This window comes from Cetorhinus maximus, chromosome 19, assembly GCF_964194155.1.
Source record: "Cetorhinus maximus chromosome 19, sCetMax3.hap1.1, whole genome shotgun sequence".
Classification (NCBI taxonomy): domain Eukaryota; kingdom Metazoa; phylum Chordata; class Chondrichthyes; order Lamniformes; family Cetorhinidae; genus Cetorhinus; species Cetorhinus maximus.
In genome coordinates this window covers 79048776-79073205 of record NC_135897.1, presented here as the reverse complement: position 1 = coordinate 79073205, position 24430 = coordinate 79048776, and the positions used below count along the sequence as shown (strand labels likewise).

At 42.0% G+C, this 24430-nt stretch overlaps 1 protein-coding gene across 2 annotated transcripts in view; it reads left to right on the top strand.

Annotated features, from left to right (window-relative positions):
• plod2 (procollagen-lysine, 2-oxoglutarate 5-dioxygenase 2) overlaps positions 1–24430 on the top strand; it is a 146994-nt gene that overhangs the window by 24618 nt on the left and 97946 nt on the right. For both annotated transcript variants that reach the window (XM_078564230.1, XM_078564229.1), the window contains exon 2: positions 18870–18961. In XM_078564230.1, coding sequence (XP_078420356.1) covers positions 18870–18961 — 92 coding nt within the window. The remainder of the gene's footprint in view (positions 1–18869; positions 18962–24430) is intronic.

The following is a 24430-nucleotide window of genomic DNA, read 5'->3' as shown; positions in this document are numbered from 1 at the left end:
ATCCCCAGTTGCCCAAAATAGTGCCTTGGGATCTTTTACATCCAACAGAGCAGGCTGATGTGGACTTGGCTTAACTTCTCATCTGAAAGATAGCACCTCCAACAGTGCAGTACTCCCTCAGTACTGTACTGGGATGTCAGCCTTGATTTTTGTGCTCAGTTCCTGGTGTGTGACTTGAACCTGAACCTTGCAACTCAGAGGTGAGAGTGTTAACCACTGAGCCACGGCTGATGCTGTGGGCAGAGTGGTGGAAAAGGTATGAGTGGGGGAGGAAAAAGCAGCAGGACAATGGGATTGAGTGAATAAGGACCATTACACTAATAGACAGTTTTCTGTAATCTGCCAAAATGGCAAGACTTTGTAGATGAGCTTAGAAAATAAAGTCAGGAGCTATTCAACTGTGGAGGGCATCAAAGTAGAGTCGGATTCAGTTTATTAACAACGTCTGCAGATACAGACTCTTCAATAGGAGGCAGAAGGGGACGTGAATGTTTTGCCCCCTCAGTATAGTTGACCATGCCATTACCCAGCAGGTTTAGGGGAAGGTTATTTCAACAAAAGTTCTCTACGTTTTTTTTCACTGCATCGTGCATTTTATTTGATAACTTAACATCGAAGAATGCCAACATTAGACTGCTCTTCACGTAAAGAAAGACCGCAGAAAGGGAACGGAACATGAGAGAAGGGTAAAACCAAGGGCAGAGCCAATGGAAAAAGTTTCCTGGAAGATGGAAGAACATGATGAAGGAGAAAAATAAGCACTAAAGCCTATTCTCTTTGCCCGCCAAACATGAGAGCTCTGGTCACCACGGGACATTGAACCTGCGCATCTAGACAGCTATGCACCACTAAATTCACCCTAGAATGCTACCTCTGCTGAAAATCATAAAGATTATAGAATAAAACAGCCAATCAGCCCATCAAATCTGCGCTGATGATTTTCTTCACGTGAGCCATCTAATCTAATCCCGATTTTTCTGTTCACTTGTCTACCCTTTAAATAGTCCTCTTTCTCAACCAACAATGTAATTTCCTTTTAAATGTACCTATGGATTCTGGTTAGACTGTGGTTTGTGGCACAGAGTTCCAAAATGTGACCCCAATTTGTCTAAAGATCTTTTCAAATATTTTTAAATTGTTTTTGTTTTAAAGTTGTTCCTGTTTATTGTCTCACTGGCCAATGGAAACAGTCTGCCACTATTATCCTTATGACAACCTTTCATAATCTTGAAGACCTCTGTTTGCTCATCCTGTAACCTTGTAATTAAAGAAAAACACTAACTTCCCAAACTTGTCATCACAACTGTCTAGAGCTCCTCATCCCCGATATCCTGGTTTCTCCTTAGATTCTACTCATTTTGGGTGGGGGAAAAAGTTTTTTAAAAATGTAGATCATATTCCAACCGTTCTGTAGGGCCTTGTACAAATTGAACATTATCTTCTTGCGCTTGTATTCTGTGTTTGTATATATCAACGAAGGATTTTTACTTTTTCTTATAATGTTCCTGCTCGCGCATTCAACTATGTATTTGCGCATTCAGCTTCTCCCACTCCACTTGAACAAAACCCTGAATAATATTTTCTTTCCCTCTTGTTACTTCAAAATGTTACTTCAATATTGAACTGCATTTGCTGGCTTTTGTGCTTCCTTCTTTCAAGATGCTCATCATAATTTGTCACATCTGCTCCATTATCAAATTTTGATGTCCTTCCCAGAATTCTTAAGCATGGTTGTTTATACAAAGAAAGACTTTGCATTTATATTGCAACTTTCTTGACCTCAGGAATTAACGTCATTCAAGTAGTTTTCAAATGTAGTCACTAGTTTAATACAGGAAATGTGACAGCCCTTTTGTGAACAGCAAGGTCCAACAAACGGCAACGGAATAAGCGACCAGGTAATCTGTTTGCGGTGTTGTTTGAAAGATAATTGTTGGCCTGGACAGTGTGGCAAACTCACCTTAACTTCAGATAGTGTTGTGGGATCGTTTATGTTCACCTGAGTCCTCTGTTTGATGTCTGCTTTAAAAGAAACCACCTCCGAAAGTGCATGCAGCACTTTCTCAGTGTTAAGCTCCAATAGGTGTTAGGCAATAAGGACTGAGACCAGGACTGACTCTTTTGGATAGAGTTTTATATCTAATGCATAAAACTCTCTACAGGGAGAACTTGTCCCAGCTGCTATCCCTTTTAGTCTTTTGAGCAACCAATTAAACTAAATTAAGAAAATGAAGGACAAATTAAAAGAGCAGCCCCATAAAGGGATACTGTAATGTTGTCCCTTTTATACAATCAAATGGGTACCTAGGTTGTTAACTAATAATTCCTTTAACTGTTTCCTTCCCCAACGCTCATTACTGTGCTGGAGTGTTGGCCTAGATTACGCGCTCAAATCTCTGACTGGAACTTGAACTTTTGTCTTCTGCCTCAGAGGCAACAGTGCTACCATAGGACAATGACCCTATTACCATACTATAGTAAATACGCAGCCCAAAACAGATCCCTGTGGAATATCATTCGCCATACCATCCTTGCTCCTTCACTTTTTACCCTTCAACCATCTCTCTCCATATAGCCACATTCAACTTAATTTCATCTGCCTTTATCTTGCCTAAGTTTAAATGTGTTACCTTAGTGAATACTTTGAGATAAAATGCAAGTTCCTGTCAGCTAATTTCAGCAGATGTGTAGCCAAAGTTAGCTAAATCAGAAATAAATAAACAAAAATCATTCTGGCTAATGTTTTCTGGACTTCAGAACCGATCACATCGAAAGCTGATATCTAAGAAAAGGTAAATCCTGAAGTGGTTTAAAATGAGATGAGAGCTAATAGGATAGATTAAAATAATTTTGGATAAATTAAGATAAGGGAAGACCTAGAGCCAGCGTCTGATTAGATACATTCTAGGATGCTGACACAGTCCTGTGAGGAAATTGCAGAGGCCCTAGAAGTTATACTTAAGGATTCCACATAGTGTAGGTGTGTACCAGAAGGCTGGAGCATAGCCAGCGTAGTAGCTATTTTTGAAAAGGGAGACAGAACTAATCTGGTAATTACAGGCCAGTTAACTTCACATCTGCAATAGGAAACATCTTAGATTGTAATTAGATCGAAAATTAGTTAGAAAATTTAGAAGGAGCAAGCATGGATTTCAAAAGTGCAAATTATGCATGAAAAACCCCAGAATTCTTTGAAGAAGGAACAGACAAGGTGGATGGTGAAATAAGGTGGATGTAGCTTACATGAAGACCAACCTTGGCAATGCATCACACAGGTAATCACTTGACATGGTGTATAGAATTAAGGGGATAATAAGAAGCCAAATTAAAAACTTATTAGAAAAGAAATTACTAGAGGAGAGTTATGGAATTAGGGAGCGCTAATGATCTGGGTTAAAAATGGTTAGAAGGGAGAGAATAGCAAGTAGGTGTTAAGGGCATTTTTTCAGAGTGGTTAGAAGTGGTTAGTGGTATCACAGTGTTCAGTTCTGGGGTCACTTTTGTGCATGGTGTATGTAATTGATTAGATATAGGCTGTTTGAAGTTTGGAGCCGAGGGACAGTATGGTTAATTCTATAGAAAACCTAAGGAAACTGCAAAAGCATGTTGATAAAATGGATTCCTGGGCGGAAAAAAATGGTAGATGGAATTCAGTGTAAGGTGTATGTAAATGATGCATTTTTGTTTTTTCAAGAAAAATTGTACCTTAAATGGAATTGAGCTCAGTGCTGCGGAGGAACAGAGAGATTTCAGGGATGCTGCTTCACAGGACATTAAAGTCAGCAACTGCAGCTGATGAGAGTTTGTTTCTGGGGTAAAAAAAGGCAAATGGAATTCTTAGATTTTATCTTTGAGAGAAAACACGAGGTAATTATTGTTAGCCTGGACCTGACTAAAACTTAACTCACAGGCGATGATTCTTATTTTCTCCTCTTTGTCCAGTGCCCAATTTATAGATTCCACCCAATGGTCATCATTATCAGATCCCATTATTTGGTATTTTCCCATTACTCTGTTACCTTTACTTCATTTCAGTACCTTATAGCACCCTCTTTCACTTTCCCTCCATTTAAAAAGTTTTATTTTAATATTACAAATGCTGGTTACGCAACAGAAGGGAAAGCTTCGGCAACCAAACTTTAGGGACATTGTTCTAAGGTACCTTTCTGTTCAAAATCCCCTTGGTGAAACAGTACTCATAAATTCATGAAATGACTTGGCTTGTTAGTTTTTAAAGACTTCGCTACTCGCTTGGCTTTACTTGTTGGCGGAAGTGTGTTTTCACTAACCATTGAAGACGTTAATTATCTTGACTTTCAAATAAAATAAACTGGGAGCATTTTGGCACAAGTGACATTCCCTGAGTTTAAGCAAACCAACATTTATGTGGCCTTAAATGTAGGGTTGAGCTTCCTTCTTGACGTGGCAAGTACAGGAGCCGGGAAAACTTTTGGCTTTGCAAAAGATTGACCTCGTGGCGGGCTGTAACGTGCCCGTGGTTGATCATTGTATTTCCAGATTCTGCTTAGTTTACAGAAACATAGCCACACTCTATTCCCATGCTGCTGCTTCACTAAATGCTGAACATTTCTTTCTATTGAATAAACAAAATGGGAAGACAGTGGCATAGTAGTAACATAGTAGTAACATCACAGGACTAGTAACTAAGTAAAGGCTTATTGTCAAGGCTTCATGGAGGAGAAGGATGGGAGCAGAACTGTCTCCTGAGGTTGATTGCTGCTGGAGTCAAAATGTCATTACTATATAAACATGGGAAAGAGGTTTATCAAACACTATGATTACCTTTTTTTTAAAAAAAGGCACAACTTTTTTTATAATCGTAAGGATAAAACATTTCTTTCCTCTTCTCGCATTCCAATTACATTTTCTTGTGTTTTGTTAAAATGCCTTTGTCATCCACCAAAATGGAATTGAGGAAACTAAAATCTTGGATTATGGCCCAAATTATTGAAGGCGTCAAAATATGCATTTTTTTTTTAAGCTGTGGTTTGAAAGCCTAATAATGTTCTCTACATTCAATTGTTCATTTCATTCTATCCTTTCCTCCAAGGATAGATTTCTAGTGCATCATCTCTGATCCTATAGATCAGGTTGACAGTTCTCAAAAGGTTTTTTTAATTGACCTGTGGGGTTGGCACATGTGCAGTTTAGGATAAGTTAGGATAAGTTGTCTGAATCGCCGGTAAAGCTAACATTTGTTGCCCATCCCTAATTGCCCTTGAGCTGAGTGGCTTAGTTAGCTATTTCAGAGGGCAGCTAAGAGTTAACCACATTGCTATGGCTCTGGATTCGCATATAAAACCAGGAAAGGATGGCAGATCTTCTTCCCCAAAGGGCATTAGTGAACCAGATGGGTTTTTAATGACAATCGATGTTAGTTGCATGGTTACTATTAGTGAGACTAGCTTTCGATTCCAGACTTTATTCATTTAATTTAAATTCCACCAGCTGCTGTGGTAGGATTTGAACCCATACCCCCATGGGCATCTGGTTTACACAGCTGGGACAATAAACTTGAGGAAGAAGGAATATCTGCAATGCCCCAGAATGTGACTCGGCCTTTCATTAAACCACCATTGTACTGATTCAACATCCATCAATATTAATCCAAGGATTGTTAGGAGTCCTGCATTGCTTTATCATTATTTTCATTTTTCTCAGTGGTTAAGAGCTATCTGCACACTTTGTGTCTTAGGTTGGACCCCTCGTGTTGGCTGGTTCTCAGTCTATTATTGAATGTGCAACGAGTTTCACAGGACCTGATTTTAACTCTGAAGGTGAATTAATTTTGAGCGAGTTAGAATTGGAGCCCATATGTTCTCTTGCATAATTTTTCATGTTAATCTGATTATAAGACATGGGAAATGTGCATTTCTTGGTTGTTTTATTGTCAGAGGGATGGAGACAGAAGTAAAGTTGCCTGTGCTGAATACCCACTTGTCCTGATCTATGGTTTCATTAGATTTGTTTTGGCAGAACTCTGGTGACTGTGGTCTGTCTGAAATGTACATTTGTTTACTGGGTGGAGGAGAGAAAAATTCACCGCTGTCTGGAATTGAAACTTTTCTCAATAGGCCATTTGTAAGCAGTTCAGAGGAAGTGAAATACTGCAGGACTGCTGCATAGTTCATGCTTAGAAGATAATGAAAACATTTAGGTTTTAAAAATCATAAATTTGTTCTCCAAACTGAAGCATATCGACTTGTAGTTTCAAGTTATCTGTTAACTGACTCAGCTTTGATATGCCCTATGTTCCTTTGTGCAATGATTCCTGAATGGGATGGAAGTTGTTAATCCCCTGAGGAAAGTTGGAGGTGGCCAATACTTGTCTTGTGTGCGCACAGCTGGAATTTTCTTGAATTGAAGAAAGGTCAATAGTGTTGAGTGAATGAAAGCAATCACTGGGTCTCAGATGTCTTGCCTCCATGTCAAATTCAACACATGAGTTAAAACATGGAGATTTTCACTACGAAGGAAGAGCCTTATTCGTTGCTGGAGAAAAAGGAAAACTCAAAGCTTCAGTTCCCAAAAATGCTGCAGGCCACCAACAGAGTGACCGCTTTCGAAGTGATTTGTGCCATTCTATTGCGAGCTTTGGACCTGAACAATTTGCAGTGAGTGCAGTGGTCTTTCAATAAACCAGTCTCTCTTTCCAAATGACAAAATTGCTCTCTCAGTAAACATTTTTTCTGGTTTGTAGTTGAATATCTTGAAAGTGATTGTTAAACAATATGTTTATTTTTAAAATAAAGGTACAAGCTGATGGTGTGCTGGAATGTGCAAGATTGTGCAATTTCTATAGGCAGGGTGTTTAAAAACAAATGCAGTTTGACTTCTGTCAAAAAGAATAGGAAAGCCTCTGAGTGGGATAGCTTAACTCTCTGGACTCCTCTTTTCAAAATAGTAATACTGGCTTACCGCTGCATCATATAAACATAGTATTTTAAGAAAAATGAGGAATGATTCTATCCATAAGTATAATCCTTAGAGCGCTGAGTGCATGGAGCACAACCCTTATTTCTTACTCTCCCTTCCTGTTTCATGCATGGGCATGCTGATGTAATTTCCCTCCCTCTTTCCACTCCCACCCCCTTTCTCCTTTACTTAAAAGTTCAACGGCATCACTCATTTTGAAAAGCAACGCTTGGGAATGGCATCCTGTGTCACCATCAAAAGATGTTTATGGCTATGGCTGAGCAGAGAGAGCGAGATATTCAAGCATACAATTTCCCGAAAGCGTGAAAGGAGGTGGATCAGGCTATTAAAAGGCCAGCCTTTTTGTGTTATAATGCAGCTTTTAAAATAACTCATTCTTGGGATGTGTGCGTCGCTGGCTGGGCCAGCATTTATTGCCCATCCCGAATTGCCCTTGAGAAAGTTGGTGGTGAGCTGCCTACTTGAACTGCTGCAATCAATGTGGTGTAGGTACACCCACAGTGCTAAAGCTGCAGTGCGCATCAGAAAAAAAGCAATTATACATGTGCTTAAAAGGTAAGGCGCCCCTTAGGCCACAATTTTGAGTATCGTGCACATCTGTAGACACTCCATTATAGACAAGAACACATAAATTATAGAAAGTGTACAGAATAGATTCACTTGGTTGAAAGGAGGGAAACTATGGTCATGAGGCGAGACTTGGGATGTTGGACTATTTCCACTGGACCAGTGAAGGCTAAGAAGAGATTTAATAATGTTTTTAAAATTATGAAGCTTCTTATATGGTGAATAATGAAATACTATTTCTTCAGGGGTGTGAATAACCATTATGTCAATTTAAAATTATAAGGGAGAAAGAATAGGAGAAATTTTATTACACAGGAGCATGGGTGCTTGGTCAACTAGGAGTGGCTAAGATGGTGAGTTTTACACCTTTTTGCAGAAAATATGGAAAGTATAAATTGAAGCATGGGGAGAAAGAAGGGCTGTGGAGTTTGTTTTGGATTATTCTAGGATCAAGCTCGCACAGGCATGATGGACTGAATGGCCTTTGTCTTTGCTCTGCTTCACTTGTTCAAATGCTTATTGACCTCATGTACCATGGGCTGCTGTACTTAGCCTCGTGTATTCTTTAGTCCAAACCTTAGTTGAGGTAGTAAGGGTTATCCTATGTACCTTTTCTGTTTCCCACATCTGGCATCTATGTGGTTTCTGTGAATTTGAGCCATTTGTTACTGATTTCTGGGCAGGTTTGTACCATTGACACAAGCTCAATACCTTAATGGAGCAGAGAGGATGTTTCCATCCTTCTGGCTGCGGCTAGATTTGCGCACCAGTTGTTGCTATAGCTCTCTGTGCCAGCCAGTCCATTGAAAGTATCCTTCTATGCAGTGGGATAAGTGTTATACACCTTGCATTGAAACCTTCATCTAGAAATTGGGTTGTGTAGTGTCCACTTTTCAGGCCCTACGTGCGCTACTTTGGCTCCAAAATGGTGGCTGGGAAGTGCATGTGTGCTTCTACCAGAAGCACACCATTTGCCATATTGAATAAGAAAGCAAGGGTGCACCCTTTACTCTTGCCTGAACCAGGTGTTAGGCTACTTCCAACGCTGTCACCACACTGGTTTGCCCCAAGGCAGTGAGTACCAGCTGCACTCAGGGAAGCCAATGCTGCAGAACATCTGCAAAACTGTAAATAACCCCCCTGAACTTTCACCACTCATCTGCGTAATCTCTTTCTGCAGCACTGTCTCTGTGATGAGGTATAAGGCCCAATATCTGGGTTCCTTAACTTTAACATTCATGTGTATGGTTAAGTACTCTGCACAACAGGAGTTCCTGGGTTTCTAAGCTCATGTGTTTTGTAACCATTTTGCACAGATGCTTGGTTATTTGAACGATTGCAGTACAGTTAGAGGCATGGCCATCTGCAAATCTTCAGAATAATGCTGTGGAGGTTGCTTTTCTTTTAGAATCGTAGATGAAACCCCGTGCTTAGCTGAGCATCTGGTGATGCAGGATAGAAAATTACGAAGTGTGAACACTGCTAAAGCTGAACTTGTGAACTATGAAAATTTTTTAAATTTGACGATCCTTTCTCTGGCACAAAAACAAAGTCAGCAAGCATCGAGAAGCACAGGAAGGCTTAGAATAGGAGTACAACACAGTATAAAAAAACATCATCAAATGCCTTTGGCTTTTCTTAATTATGGAGGGTTTTTTTTAGTTTAGGATTTCATAGGGACATGAGTAGGCCATTCGGCTCCTCAAACCTGCTCTGCCTTTTGATTAGATCATGGCTGATCTGCACATCAAATCCATTTACCGTTTTTTCCATTGCCCTTCATGTGGAAAGATTTCATTCCTAAATGGTATAACTCTAATTTAAAGATTATGCCCTCTAGTTCTGTATTGCCCACCAGAGAAAATAGTTTATCAACATTTAGTCCATCAAAATCCTTCATTAACAAGGATCAGGAGTAGGCCATTCAGCTTCTTGTACCTGCTCTGCCATTTAATAAGATCATGGCTGATCTGATAGTAAAACCTGCATCCTGTCTACCCCAATAACCTGTCATCCCTTTGCTTACCAAGAATCTATCCACCTCTTCCTTAAAAATATTCGAAGACTCTGCTTCCACCACCTTTTCAGGAAGAGAGTTCCAAAGACTCATGACCTTCTGAGAGAGAAAATTTCATCTCATCTCCATTTTTAAATGGGTGACCCCTTATTTTAAATGGCAACCCCTAATTCTAGATTGTCCCACAAGAGGAAATGCTCTCTCCACATCCACCCTGTCAAGACCCCTCAGGATCTTATGTTTCAATCAAGTCTCCTCTTACTCTTCTAAACTCCAGCAGATACAAGCCTAGCCTGTCCAACTTTTCCTCATAAGACAACCTGCCCATTCAGGTATTAGACTGGTAAACCTTCTCTGAACTGCTTCCAACATATTTACATTCTTTCTTAAATAAGGTGACCAATACTGTACACAGTACTCCAAATGTGAGCTCACTAGTGCTCTGTATAATTTTTTTTGATTCATTCACAGGATGTGGGCTTCACTGGCTGGGCCAGTATTAATTGAAGCATAACCTCCCTACTTTGTATTCAGTTCCCCTCGCAATAAATGATAACATTCTATTAGCTTTCCCAATTGCTTGCTGTACCTGCATACTGGCCTTTTACGATCCATACACTAAGACACCAAGATCCCTCTGCATTTCAGAGCTCTGCAATCTCTCACCATTTAGATAATATCCTCTTTTATCCTTCCTGCCAAAATGGACAATTTCACATTTCCCATATTATACTCCTTTTGCCAGATCTTTGCCCGCTCACTTAACCTATCTATATCTTTTTGTAGCCTCCTTATCCCCTCTTCACAATTTATTTTCCTACCTGTATTTGTGTCATCAGCAAATTTGGCAACCATCCCTTAAATGTTTGCCACTGCATTTCTATTAACCTATCCCTTAATCTAATTTGCCAGTTCACTTTAGCCAACTCTGCTTTCATGCCCTCATAATTGCTGTAATTTAAGTTTAAAAACATAGTCTTAGACCCACTCCTCTCTCCCTCAAACAGAATGTTAAGTTCAATCATATTGTGGTCACTGCAATTTTAAAGACTTAATTAGATATAACTTGTGCACTGTACCAGCCAAATAAATATTTTTTGGAATAATCTGATACTAGTTCTTGTAGGGGGATAAGTCCTCTTCTATCGCCTTTCCAGAAGCCATTCCTTTTTTATGCCCTGTCCTTACAGAAGTACATACTCAAGCAATTAACAATTACTGCACTCTCAAATTTACATACTGGATTTAACATAGTCTCAAAATAATCTTCCAAGCTTTCCTTCAGTTGGCAGGTTTTTACCTCATGGACAACTGTCCCAAAGCAAATGATACCCCCATTGAGAATTAAATTATAGGAAATACAAAAAGGGACATGCTAAAAATGTAAATATGACTTTTAAATGAAATGAGAGAACCTGTAACAAACCAGCAAACTATCCTTCAGAAGAACTTGTTTGTTTACAAAACCTGCAGGGATGACTCTGCAGTCCAAAGATCCAGTTTCTGGCATGGCAAATTCTGTTTGTTTAGTCTTAAAAAGCTTTACTGTGTCAGCAAATCCTATCTCTCAAGCAGGGATTGAAACAGCCTTTTGTTCAGACAAGCTGCACATTGGAGAAACCCTCCAGCTCTGTTTTCTTGCTCCTGGTTTTAACCCACTAGATATGAAATCCAGTATTTTTCTTGGCTTCTTTTGATGGAGATTTTCAAAGGAGCTTAACAATTTTCCACACATACCAGTATGTAGAATACAAATCCCATAGTTTGGGTGCTTCAATACTTTAAGTCTGCAGCAATAATACAAAACCGTAAAATGGGATGAGTACATTCACATCAAAGGAACAATGCTTGGACCAACTCAATATTTTGCGTAAACAGAAATTGGGTAATTAGAACTGACATTGAATTTGGTTGCAGATTCCATGATGCTGACTCTGCGTTTGTCCCATTAGGTAGTTTTGAAGCAGTGGTAGATCCATCAGATGTCAAACCCATTAGGTTTGAGTATATGAAATGCAGAATACCACGGATGCTGGAAATCTGAATGAAAAACAGAAAATGCTGGAAGTACTCAGCAGATCAGGCAGCATCGTTGGAGAAAGAAACAGAGCCAATGTTTCAAGTCATGGACCTTTTATCGGAACTGGGAAAAGTTAGAAATATAATAGGTTTTGAGCAAGGGGTGAGTAAGACGAGGATAAAAGGACGGTTTGTGATAGGGTGGAAGACGGGACAGATTGACTGATAGAAGAGTTAGTCTTACAAAGCCAAAGGGAATGGAGATGGGGCAAGCAAAGGAACAAAAGCTGTGCCTAGACCAAGCGTGCTGCTGTCTGAAAGCAAAAATCAGAGAAAACCAAAACGTGTAATGAAAAGGAAACAAAATAAAAGGTAAGAGATTGCGGTCTGAAATTGTTGAACTTAGTGTTGAGTCCAGAAAATGCAGTAAAGTGCCTAATTGAAAGATGGGGTACTGTTCATCAAGCTTGCATTGAGCTTCACTGGAACAATGCAGCAGGCCAAGGACAGAGATGTCAGCATTAAAGCAAAATGGAGGTTTAAAATAACAGGCCTCAGGAATCTCAGGGTCATCCTTGCAGACGGAGCAGAGATGGTCTGCAAAGCAGTCACCCAATTTGTGTTTGGTCTCCCTTGTGGGGCCAACATTGTGAGCAGTGAATACTGTAGACTAAATTGAAAGTACATGTAAATCAATGCTTTACCTGCAGGGAGTGTTTGGGCCCTTCGATGGTGAGGAGTGAAGTAAATAGGCAGATGTTAAATTGCCTGTGTTTACATGGTAAAGTATTGTGGGAAGCATACAGGGTTTTGGGGTGATTGAGGAGTGGAGCAGATTATTAGGGAGGTAACGGTCCCTTCAGAATGCTGAAAGGGGAGGGGAGTGGAAGATGTGTTTGGTGGTCCCATCACGATGGAGGTGGTGGAAATGGGGGAAAATGATCCATTGAATATGGATCCGCAGTAGCTTTTAGCTTTTTGTTTTTATCTTTGTGTTTGATTGACTGCCACCTCTCTTCAAAAAATGCCCTCTTTGAAGAAGTATGGTTCTGTCCTCCGACAGGATTTCCGACTGTCTCTTCTGCCCTGCTCACCTTCATTGCTTTCCATTTCTCTCCTGGTGTTTGACAAGGTGTTTATGCCACCACCAAACACATCTTCCCTTCACCCCCCCTGACGGCATTCCGTAGGGATCGTTCCCTCCGGGACACCCTGGTCCACTCCTCCATCACCCCCTACTCCTCAACCCCCACTTATGGCACCTCCCCATGCCCACGCAGAAGATGCAACACCTGCCCCTTCACTTCCTCTCTCCTCACCGTCCAAGGGCCCAAACACTCCTTTCAAGTGAAGCAGCATTTCACTTGCATTTCCCCTAACTTAGTCTACTGCATTCGTTGCTCCCAATGCGGTCTCCTCTACATTGGAGAGACCAAACGCAAACTGGGCGACCGTTTTGCGGAACACCTGCGGTCTGTCCGCAAGAAAGACCCAAACCTCCCTGTCGCTTGCCATTTTAACACTCCACCCTGTTCTCTTGCCAACATGTCTGTCCTTGGCTTGCTGCATTGTTCCAGTGAAGCCCAACGCAAACTGGAGGAACAGCACCTCATCTTCCGACTAGGCACTTTGCAGCCCTCCGGGCTGAATATTGAATTCAACAACTTTAGATCTTAAACTCCCCCTCCCCCCATCCCCACCCCGTTTCTTCCCCCCCCCCCCCCCCCGCTTTTTTTTTTCAATAATTTATATAGATTCTTCTTTCCCCACCTATTTCCATTATTTTTAAATCTAAAACTAAAACCTTTAGTCTTTCCACCCCACCCCCACTAGAGCTGTACTTTGAATATCCTGTCTTCCATTCTTAATTGGCACTTTTCTCAGACAAATACCACCACCTTCAACACCTCTTTGACCCTTTTGTCTGTGACATCTTTTGATTATCTGCTCATCTCCACAATCACCACACCACACCCTCAATGTGTCTCTCCCCCCCCCACCCACCTTAAACCAATTTATATTTCTCCCTTCTTCTAACTATGCTCCAGTTCTGCCGAAGGGCCATGAAGGCTCGAAACGTTAACTGATTTCTTCTCCGCCGATGCTGCCAGACTTGCTGAGTTTTTCCAGGTAATTCTGTTTTTGTTTTGGATTTCCAGCATCCGCAGTAGCTTTTAGCTTTTTGTTTTTATCATTGAATATGGAGGCTGATGCGGATGAAGGTGAGGGCAAGAAGAAACCTTTCATGGTTCTGGGAGGAGAAGGGGTTAGAGCAAAAGTGTGGGAGACGGGTCAAACACTTTGGAGAGCTGTATCGGCTGTGGTGGGGTCCTTGGTTGAGGAAAAAGGAAGACATCTCAGAAGCACTTGTCTGGAAGGTTGCATCATCAGAACAGATGAAACAGAGACGGAGCAATGGGAGAATGGAATGAAATCCTTACAGGGTGCAGGGTGTGAGGAAGCGTAGTCGAAGTATTTGTAGGAGTCAGTACACTTATTAATGAATATTAGTTGATGGACTATCACCAGAAATGGGGACAGAGAAAAGGAAAGGAAGGGAAGTGTCAGAGTTGAATCAAGTGAAACTGAAAGAAGAGTGGAAATTGGAAGCAAAGTTGATGAAGTTTTCCAATTCAGGGTGAGAGCAAGACATCAATGTATCAGAAAAAAAATCGAGGAAGCCTGAGTAGAACTGGAAGAAGGAATTTGCTATATATCCCACAAAAATGCAAATGTAGCCACACTTCCTGCATTTCTGCTCTCGCACATTCCCGCCTATCCCCACAGAACCATATTAGGGTTTCCCTTGTCCTCACCTTCAACCCCACCAGCTTCCCTATTCAACGGGTCATTTCCCGCCATTTCCGCCACCTACAGTGTGATGCCACCACCAAATCCTGGAACTCCCTCCCTAACAGCACTGAAGGTGTACCTACACCACATGGACTGCAGCGGTACAAGAAGGTGTTTTACCACCACCTTCTCAAGGGCAATTAGGGATGGGCAATAAATGCTGGCCTAGCTAGTGATGCCCACACCCCTGAATGAATCAAAAGAAACACATCTTCCCTTCCCCTTTCAGCATTCTGAAGGGACCGTTCCCTCCCTGACACCTTTTCTCTGCCCCCATTTCTGGTCCACTCCTCACTCACCTCTAACACCCCATCCCCTCCCCGTGACATCTTTCCATGCAAATACAGGAGATATAACATCTGCCCTTTTACTTCCTCTCTTCTCACTGTCCCAAGGCCCCAAACACTCCTTCCAGGTGAAGCAGTGATTTACTACTTTCAATCTAGTCTACAGTATTTGCTGCTCACCATGCAATGATCTCTACATATTGGAGGCCAAACACAGATTTGGTGACCACTTTGGGAACACTCCCGATTCTGTCCGCAAGCATGGATCTCCAGCTCCCTGTGGCCTATCAACTCTTCCACCTTGCTCTCATGCTGACATCCCTGTCCTTGGCCTGCTGCATTGTTCCAGCTTCAGGAGCAGTACCTCATCTTTCGATTAAGCACTTTACTTCCTTCTGAGCTCAACATTGAGATCAACAATTTTGGACCATAAACTCTGCCCCCCACCATTTTGTTTCCATTTCTTTGCATCTTTCAGATTTTCTCTTATTTTTGCTTTCAGACAGCTACACAGCTGCTCTAGGTACACCTTTTGTTTCTTTGTTTCTTTTCTTGCCCCATCTCCATTCTCTTTGGCCTTGTAAGACTAATTCTTCTGTCATTCAATCTCTCCTGTCTTCCACTCTATCACAGACCTTCCTTTTGTCCTTGTCCCACCCACCCCTTGCTCAAAACCTCTTGCACGCTAACATTTCCCAGTTTGGATGAAAGGTCCTCGATCTCAAATGTTAACTGTTTCACCCGATGCCTGGCCTGCTGAGCGTTTCCAGAATTTTCTGTTTTCATTTCAGGGTTGACTATATGATTTCAAAAAAAAAAATTCAGTTTCTCACCAATATCAATAAATCAACATAGTTTTCAATCATTACATTATGTAAATATCTGCTGATTTGAATCTTAAATGCTTCTTAAAGGTACTGTCTTCTTGAGAGCACTTGATGGCAGATGATGCACAGTCATCCACATGCTCCTCTCCGGCAAAATTACTGTTGGTGCTATTACAAGATAATATGTTCATATAGCATTGGTTCATCTACTTTAACTGAGCTGTTAACCCACTTAAATAGAAAAGAAATATGCACAAACTACTAAATGTTGTTCCCCATTGTCGCAAACAGTACATTCTGAGTATGTGTACTTGTGTAAAAAGACTGGAGGAATTAGAAATTGCAGCCTCATTACTGTGTAAAATTTTCTCACAAAGTAATAATTTAGTATTGAGCATGCATTTGTATAGCACCTTTCGCAATCTTCAGACGACCCAAAGGGCTTTAATGCTCCTGAAGGACATTTGAAGTTACGTCGCTGTTGTATTTTACAAAATGTATTGGTCAGTTTCCACACAGCAAGGTCCCACAAACCACAATGTGATAATGACCAGATAATCTGTTTCAGCGATGTTGATTGAGGGATAAATATTGACGATGGTGGGCATAACTCCCCGGCACTCCTTCAAATAGTGCTGTGCATGTTCACTCAGTTTAACTTCTCATCTGAAAGACAGAATTCCTAATAGTACACCACTCCTTCAGTGCTGCACTGGAGTGTTAACCAAGATCCATTTTGTGCGCAACTCTCCGCAGTAGGACTTGAACCATAGCCTCCTGACTCGGAGGCAGGTATGCTACTAACTGAGCCATGGCTAATACTTGCAAGCATTGAAGTGAACTGTTGTTTACGCAGGAACTTAGCAAGCCAGCAAGCTGCTGCGCAATAGCATCAACTATCCAAATAACTTTTTGTAGGTGATTTACAACTTTCAACGCTGGGTTGTAATGAGTTAAGAATGAAAAGAATAATTTGAGGAATGCTTAGCCTGAACAATGTTGGGTCAAGCAAAGTTCCCTGCTGGTCATAAATTTTAATGCTGTTTTCTGTTCAGACAGGCTGTGGAGAAGCAAAACCATTTGTTTACTGTTTAAAACGACCTAGTGTGTGACTCTACTGATATCATCTGAATAGCCCATAAACCCTGCAGTACATTGTCCTTACTCAATTACATGTGCACAGCTGCTCTGTTACAATAAGTGCATTGCGCAAATGTAACTTGTTTCAATGTGTTCCAGAGGAAACAAACAACTATTAACATAATTCATCTTGAGGACCAGGAAAGAGGGCATTTGAAAAGTACAATGAGAAAAAGGAAATTATTATGTAAGTCGTGCAAAGTGAAAATACTGGCATGACAAAACACGCAGGGAAATGTGATAAAAAGGCAAACTCCATTTTCACAAAAAATAAAATATTGCAGATGCTGAATTCCGAAATAAAAACAAAGAATGCAAGAAAACCTCAGCAGATCAGGCAGCATCTGGGGAGAGAAAGTTAATGTGATGAAAGGTCATTGACCAGAAATGTTAACTCTGTTTCTCTCCACAGATGCCTGAGCAGCTGGATTTTTCCAGCATAACGTGATGGATGGGGTCATCAACAGTGCTATCAAGCAGCATTTGCTTAGCAATAACCTGCTCACTGACGCTAAGCTTGGGTTCTGTCAGGGCCACTCAGCTCCTGACCTTATTTACAGCCTTGGTTCAAACCTGGACAAAAGAGCTGAACTCCAGAGGTGAGGTGAGAGTGCCCTTGATATCGTGATACCCCAACTATCAACTTCCGGGGGTGGGTGGGGGGGGGGGGGCGGGATTACCATTGACTGGAAGCTGAATTGGACTAGCCATATAAATACTGTGGCTACAAGAGCAGGTCAGAGGCTAGGAATCCTGCAGTGAGTAACTCACCTCCTGACTCTCAAAGCCTGTCCACCATCTGCAAGGCACAAGTCAGGAGTGTGATGAAATACTCTCCACTTGCCTGGATGAGTGCAGCTCCCACAACACTCAATGCTTTACACCATCCAGGACAAAGCAGCCCACTTGATTGGTACCCCTTCCACAAACATTCATTCCCTTCACCATTGACGAACGGTGGCAGCCATGTGTACCATCTACAAGATGCATGGCAGAAATCCACCAAGACTCCTTAGGCAGCACCTTCCAAACCCTCGACCGCTACCGTGGTTAGATTCTCTCTTGTTGGAGATGGCCATTGCCTGGCACTTGTGTGGTGCGAATGTTACTTGCCACTTGCCAGCCCAAGCCTGGATATTGTCCAAGTCTTGCTGCTTTTGGACATGGACTGCTTCAGTATCTGAGGAGTTACGAATGGTGCTGAACATTGTGCAATCATTAGCGAATATCCCCACTTCTGACCTTATGATGGAAGAAAAGTCATTGATGAAGCAGCTGAAGTTGGTTAGGCCTAGGACACTACCCTGAGGAACTCCTGCAGTGATGTCCTGGAGATGAGATGGCTGACCTCCAACAGCCAAAACCATCTTCCTTTGTGCTAGGTATGACTCCAAACCAGTGAAGAGATTTCCCCTGATACCACACTCGGTTAAATGCGGCCTTGATGTCGAGGGCAATCACTCTCACCTCATCTCGGGAGTTCAGCTCTTTTGTCCGTGTTTGAGCCAAGGCTGTAATGAGGTCAGGAGCTGAGTGGCCCTGGCGGAACCCAAACTGGGTGTCAGTGAGCAGGTTATTGCTGAGCAAGTGTCGCTTGATAGCACTGTTGATGCACCTTTCCATTACTTTACTGATAATTGAGAATAAACTGATGGGGCAGTAATTGGCCAGGTTGGATTTATCCTGCTTTTTGTGTACAGGACATACCTGGGCAATTTTCCACAGAGCCGGGTAGATGCCAATTTTGTAGCTGTACTGGAACACCACCACCTGCAAGTTCTCCTCCAAGCCACTTACTGTCCTGACTTGGAAATATATCGCCGTTCCTTCACTGTCGCTGGGTCAAAATCCTGGAACTCCCTCCCTAACCGCACTGTGGGTGTACAGCAGTTCAAGAAGGCAGCTCACCACCACCTTCTCAAGGGCAATTAGGGATGGGCAATAAATGCTGGCCCAGCGAGTGACGCCCACATCCTATGAACAAATTTTTAAAAAATTGTTCTGATTTTCAAAAGCTTGTTTTTCATGGAGTACCTACTTCAGTGAAATACTCTCACTTTCAGTAATGACATTCTGATGCTGAGTGGAATGTTGACTGGATTGATGTTGGTTGATTGCATTTCCTGTTTTTTTTTTCTGGCTGCTGACTACTTAGCTCCTTCTTGTACCAGGTTTCTGATCTGTTCAATGTTTTCATTTCAGAAAATCTTTTAGTGCTTACCGTAGCAACAAGAGAAACAGATGGCTTCAAACGTTTTATGCAGACAGCTAAACATCTTAACTACACAGTCAAGGTAGGCGCTTGCAATGTGGTTTTTGAAGCATGCTGTGCGTTCGAAAGTTTCAAAGTAATTTGTTGGCCCGTATTCACTGCCACAATCTTGAACCTTGCCTTCTCCTGTCGTCTCGCTACTCCCATCGTATCCATTGTCGATAAAGGCAACGCCGATCACTTCCATGTAGCAGTCTCCACCCACACCCTCCTTTCACGCCCCAAACCTAATATCTTCTGTGTCCGTCCTTAGACAAAACTAATGGCCAATTCACTTTCAAAATCCCAACTATCTAACTTTGACCCTCCGTTCATTACAATATTTCTGTAGCTACTGAATTGCTGAACTGCATCTAACTTCCAACTTTGACTCCCTAGTCCCCAATAAAAACATTACTGTCTCTTATGCTGGTTGCGGGTCTCGTCTCCACTTCCTTAATTCTAAGGAATGCAGACTTGAAAGAGTGTGGCTGACAACTAATTTAGCCATTCACTGCCAGATCTAGCTGGGACACATGAAACACTATTGAGTCCTGCTCTCATCTTCTAAAATTGCTCACTATTCCAGGATCATCCTGGAAGGCAAAGATAAACTTTTCATTTCTCTACTACAAACCGTCTTCTTAAACCCCTCTCCCATGTCTCTTCCACCCTAACCTTCAACAAAAGTGTGAGGCGTTCATGGACCTCTTTGTCACTATGATTGAGAAAATCCGATCAGCTGCCTCTGCCGCTTCCTTCCCTTCCGCTAGGAGTGGTGTAAATATAAGTTTTCTTATTGCTTCTTGGGATGTTGGTTGTCGCTGGCAAGGCAAGCATTTGTTGCCCATCCCTAATTGCCCTTGATTGAGTGGCTTGCTAAGCCATTTAAGAGGGCATTTAAGAGTCAACCACATTGCTGTGGGTCACATGTAGGCCAGACCAGGTAAGGATGGCAGATTTCCTTCCCTAAAGGGCATTAGTGAACCAGATGGGTTTTTATGACAATCCAATGATAGTTTCATGATCACAATCACTGAGATTAGCGTTTAATTGCAGATTTTATTTATTGCATTTTAAATTCCACCAGCTGTCATGGTGGGACTTGAACTCATGTCCCCAGAGAATTCACCTGGGCTTCTGGATTGCTAGTCCAGTGACATTACCACCATGCCGCCATGTCCTCACAAAGTTGTTGTTGTCAACACAGTAAGCCAGTCCATGTTTTAGATAACAATCATCTGAAAGTATTAGCACAGGAATAACCAAAATGATAGTAATGTGACATGTATACTTGCAATGTTCGATATATTTTCATATTTTTAATAGGATTTTCTTTTGCATGAGTGGTACTGAGAGGTAGAAATTGAGGGGCTTCTTCTGGGAAGGAAAATAGTATTTCAACTGACCTACTGGCACAACATTCAGTTATGTCAGTATGCTTGGGAAGCGGACATGTTCGCTAGCTCCAGGTTCCGACCCCGCACAATGTGCTCTAGGCAAACCCATTGGAATTTTCAGAGCTGCACCTAATTTAATGCCAGTGAGCGGGCTCGCCGTCCAATCAGGGATAGTGGGCGGGCCACTGGGAGGCTCTCTGGCACCCAGTGATTGGCAGCTCCACCTGCCAAGGTGGGAGCTGCTGATCTGAAGATGGAGACTGAGGGGGGAGAAGACCAGGTAAGTTTCTCTGGCTGTTTGAAAAAGACACAACTCTACCTGGCCATAATCTTGGAGGGCCAACAGCTCCAGGGGACAGCCAGCGACTGCAGCTGTGGGTCCAGAGGTACGTGGTCCAGGCCCGAGTGGACAGCTTACGTTGCAAACTGAAAATCCCTGTCGTTGCAAGAATGGGGTCTTGATAGGCCCGAGAATTATCAATGATTGACCTCTCGTCTAGAAGTGGCAGGCAGCTGACCCTGACTCCAAGCCACTCTCATTGAAAATGGCCTAGGATCAGAATTGGAATGGTGAATCGGCATGGAGACCAGCGGTGTGGGGAAATAAAAACAATTGGATGAGGTTGCCACAGGACGGCATGTACACGAGAGATAGGAGGGGTCCAAACATAGATCCTTGGGGGAGACCAGCAGATTATGGTGTGGAAATTGGAAGAGAATGGATCAAATTATATCAAAGCGCTGCAGTCCTGCCACATTCAGTCAGGAATGATAGTGGATAATTAAACAGTTAACCGGAATGAGAAGGCTCCATGGCCGAGATGTGAGAACAAAGGACATCTTGCAACTATCTTCAGCCAGAAGTGCCGAGTAGATGATCCATCTCAGCTGCCTTCTAAAGTCCCTGGCACTGCAGAAACTAGTCTTCAGCCAAATTGATTCACTCTATATGATATCAAGGAAAGACTGAGCCAACTGTAATGCTCAAGACCTGCTCCAGAACTAGCTATGCCTCTAACTAATATAGATAAAACATTGGCATCTACCTGACAAAATGGACACCTGTCCACAAAAAGCAGGACAGATCCTACCTGGCTACTCTTGATCATCAGCAAAGTGATGAAAGGATTTGTGGACAGTTCTATCAAGCAACACTTACTCAGCAATAACCTGCTCACCAGTGCTTATTTTGAGTTCTGCCATGAACACTAGGCTCCAGAACTCATTACAGCCTTGGTCCAAACATGGATGAAAGAGTCCAGATCCCAGAGGTGAGGTGAGAGTCACAGCCCTTAACATCAAGGCAGCATTTGACCGAGAGTGACATTGAGGAACCCTAGTAAAAATTGAAATCAGTGGAAATAAGGGGGAAAACTCTTCACTGGCTAGAGTCGTACCAGCACAAATGAAAATGGTTGCCACTGTTGGAGTCAAATCATCTCAGCTCCGGATTATTGCTGCAGGAGTTCCTCAAGGCAGTGTCCTAGGCCCAACCAATTTCATCTGCTCTATCAATGACCTGAGCTCCATCATAAGGTCCTAAGTGGAAATGTTTGCTTATGATTGCACAGTGAGAGTTCAGTTCTTCTCAGATACTGAAGCAGTCTTTGTTCACATGCAAGCAAGATCTGAACAACATTCAAGTTTGGGCTGAATATGGCAAGTAACGTTCATGCCACACAACTGCCAGTCAGTGACCACCTCCAACAAGAGTCTAACCACTTCCCCTTGACATTAATGGCATTACCATAACTAAATTCCAGGATATATTGTCATGAAACTATCATTTTTTTCATAATATTATTGTGGCTTATTGTAAAGTAGGTTTATGAGTGTGAGTGTATATGGTTCAGTCTATGTGGTTTAATTGAATTGGAGTCAGATAGACTGCAAGGTCGAAATTATCAAAATAAGTTAGGTGTAAAAGGCATTTGAAATACTAATGAGTAAGCATGAATGAGGGCAGCATGTAGGGTGTGAAGGAAATTTGCATTTTTAGATAAGTGAAGGGATTTAGATTTTGAAAGGATGTTTACAACTAACAAGGTAAGCAAGGCCAAGCAATATGTTTATGTCTCCAAAAGGTACTGACCATATTGGCAACATAAAAGATTTTTATATTATGGGAAAAATAAATTTCCAAAGACATATAGAACAATGGAATTTACAGATTAACAAGAGAGAAACATATATAAAGAAGGATGGAAGGTGATGTTGGGGGCCATATAAGAACTAAAAGCAGTGTGTGAAACAACCTTCAAAAAAAGCCTCCAGCCACTTTTGCAGGAGTCTGCTGTGTCCAATAAGTTGGAGAAAAGCCTTTGGAATTCCACTGTCATGTGGGTGCTGTGGTAAACTTGCTGGATTGCCTATTTAAAGTTAAAATCTACTTTGGACTGTTGCCTTAAAGAGGATGTGTAGTTGGGAGTTAGGTTAATCAGGAATTTGGGATTTGTTAAAGAATTAAGTAATTGTAATCTTATGTATGTGCTTGAGATATGCCCTTCTGTTAATAAATGTTTTAATTTAACTTTTAAAATATCTAAACGTGTTAGTGGACTCATTACTTCTGAATTCAGTGCACAAATCTTCTCTTAATAAATACAAATTGCAAAATCATTGTGATAGCTTGGCCATGTTTCCCTTGTGGATTTGGTCGGCCTGGCACACATACCTGCCACGTCATAACAATATAAAATAAAAGGTACAACTCTAAAGGGGCTGCAGGACCAGAGGGACCTCAATGTTCATGTGCAGAAGTCATTGAAGGTGGCAGGACAGGTTGAGAGAATGGTTAATAAAACATACAGTATCCTAGGCTTTATTAATAGGGACATAAAGTACAGGAACAAGGTGGTTATGTTAAAGTTGTATAAAACATTGGTTTGGCCTCAACTGGAGTATTGGGCTGGTTTTACATGGAGTTGTGGAAGACTCCGTGGTGAGGTGAATATGGTGGCCAGGACCCAATTCCGGGAATTTCTGAGTCTTCAGGAGTGCCTTTAAAGGATGCGGCTGGTTCTAGATATGAGCCCGCACCCTGCACTCCCAACCTGGCCAGCTCCATTGCGGGCTTAGGCATGTCCTAGTCCTCTGCAATTTTCATGGAGTTGGGCAAGCGTTTTAAAGAATCATGGTCCATGGCACCTTAAGAGATGTCATGAAACATTGTCTGCATGAGGGAGAAAGCTAAGTTCAAGAGTCCTCCTCACTCCCCAACCATGCCACCTCATGCCCCCCACCCACCCTGTATGGCCTGTCATGCCCCCAATGCCAAGCCACGACACCTGCATCCCCATTCACCCATTATACGCTCTTCAGAATCAATGAACCCTATAGTGACAGTAGGATGTATTTATAAAAAGCTTTAAAAAAGTTATTCATAAAATTTCACTTTCTTAAAAAAAAAACTCATTTTTATACAGCCCAATAAAAGTGTCAGTCATCCAGGCCCCTTAAATTATCAATAGGAGAAAATGTTAGCACTTGAAATCTCTTTATTGTGTGTAAATAAACATGGTGAAATTGACAGATGAGATCAGAGAGCCAGAGCTGTCAATCAAGCAATGTTTTCCCTGAGGCTCAGGTGTTTCCCTATTCTAATGAATTTCTAGGCTTTTGACACTCCTATTTGACCCGAAGTAAAAAGAGGAAGTGGAAAATTATTAATGAATGACAGGTTTTTTTTTAAAGCTTTTTTAAAATAAATCCTATTGTCACTATAGGGTATATTGGTTCTATACAGTGTAATGTGAGTGAATGGGCATGGAAGTCCTATGGCTTGGTATGGGGGTTATAGGAGGTGGGTAGGTGGCATGGAGAGTGTGAGGGGTGAGGACTGGAGGGATTTTTCATTTATAACTGGGACACAAGCACCAAGTCCCACAGCACCAAGATGGGCCTTTTAAACAGCCTGCCTCAGTGTGCTGCAGCCCCTCTGGCTGCCTCCAAACTTTTTCCCGGATCAGCTGGCCTGACTGCTGCCTGTACTCGCCCCCACAGAATGAAAATCCTGTCTTTCCTGGCAGTTTCTCCCAAGGCAGGCGGGTGGGCCAAGCTGGGAATTTTCCCGGCTCCCTTTACCCGCTTCGAGGGTGAAAATCCGTCCATTC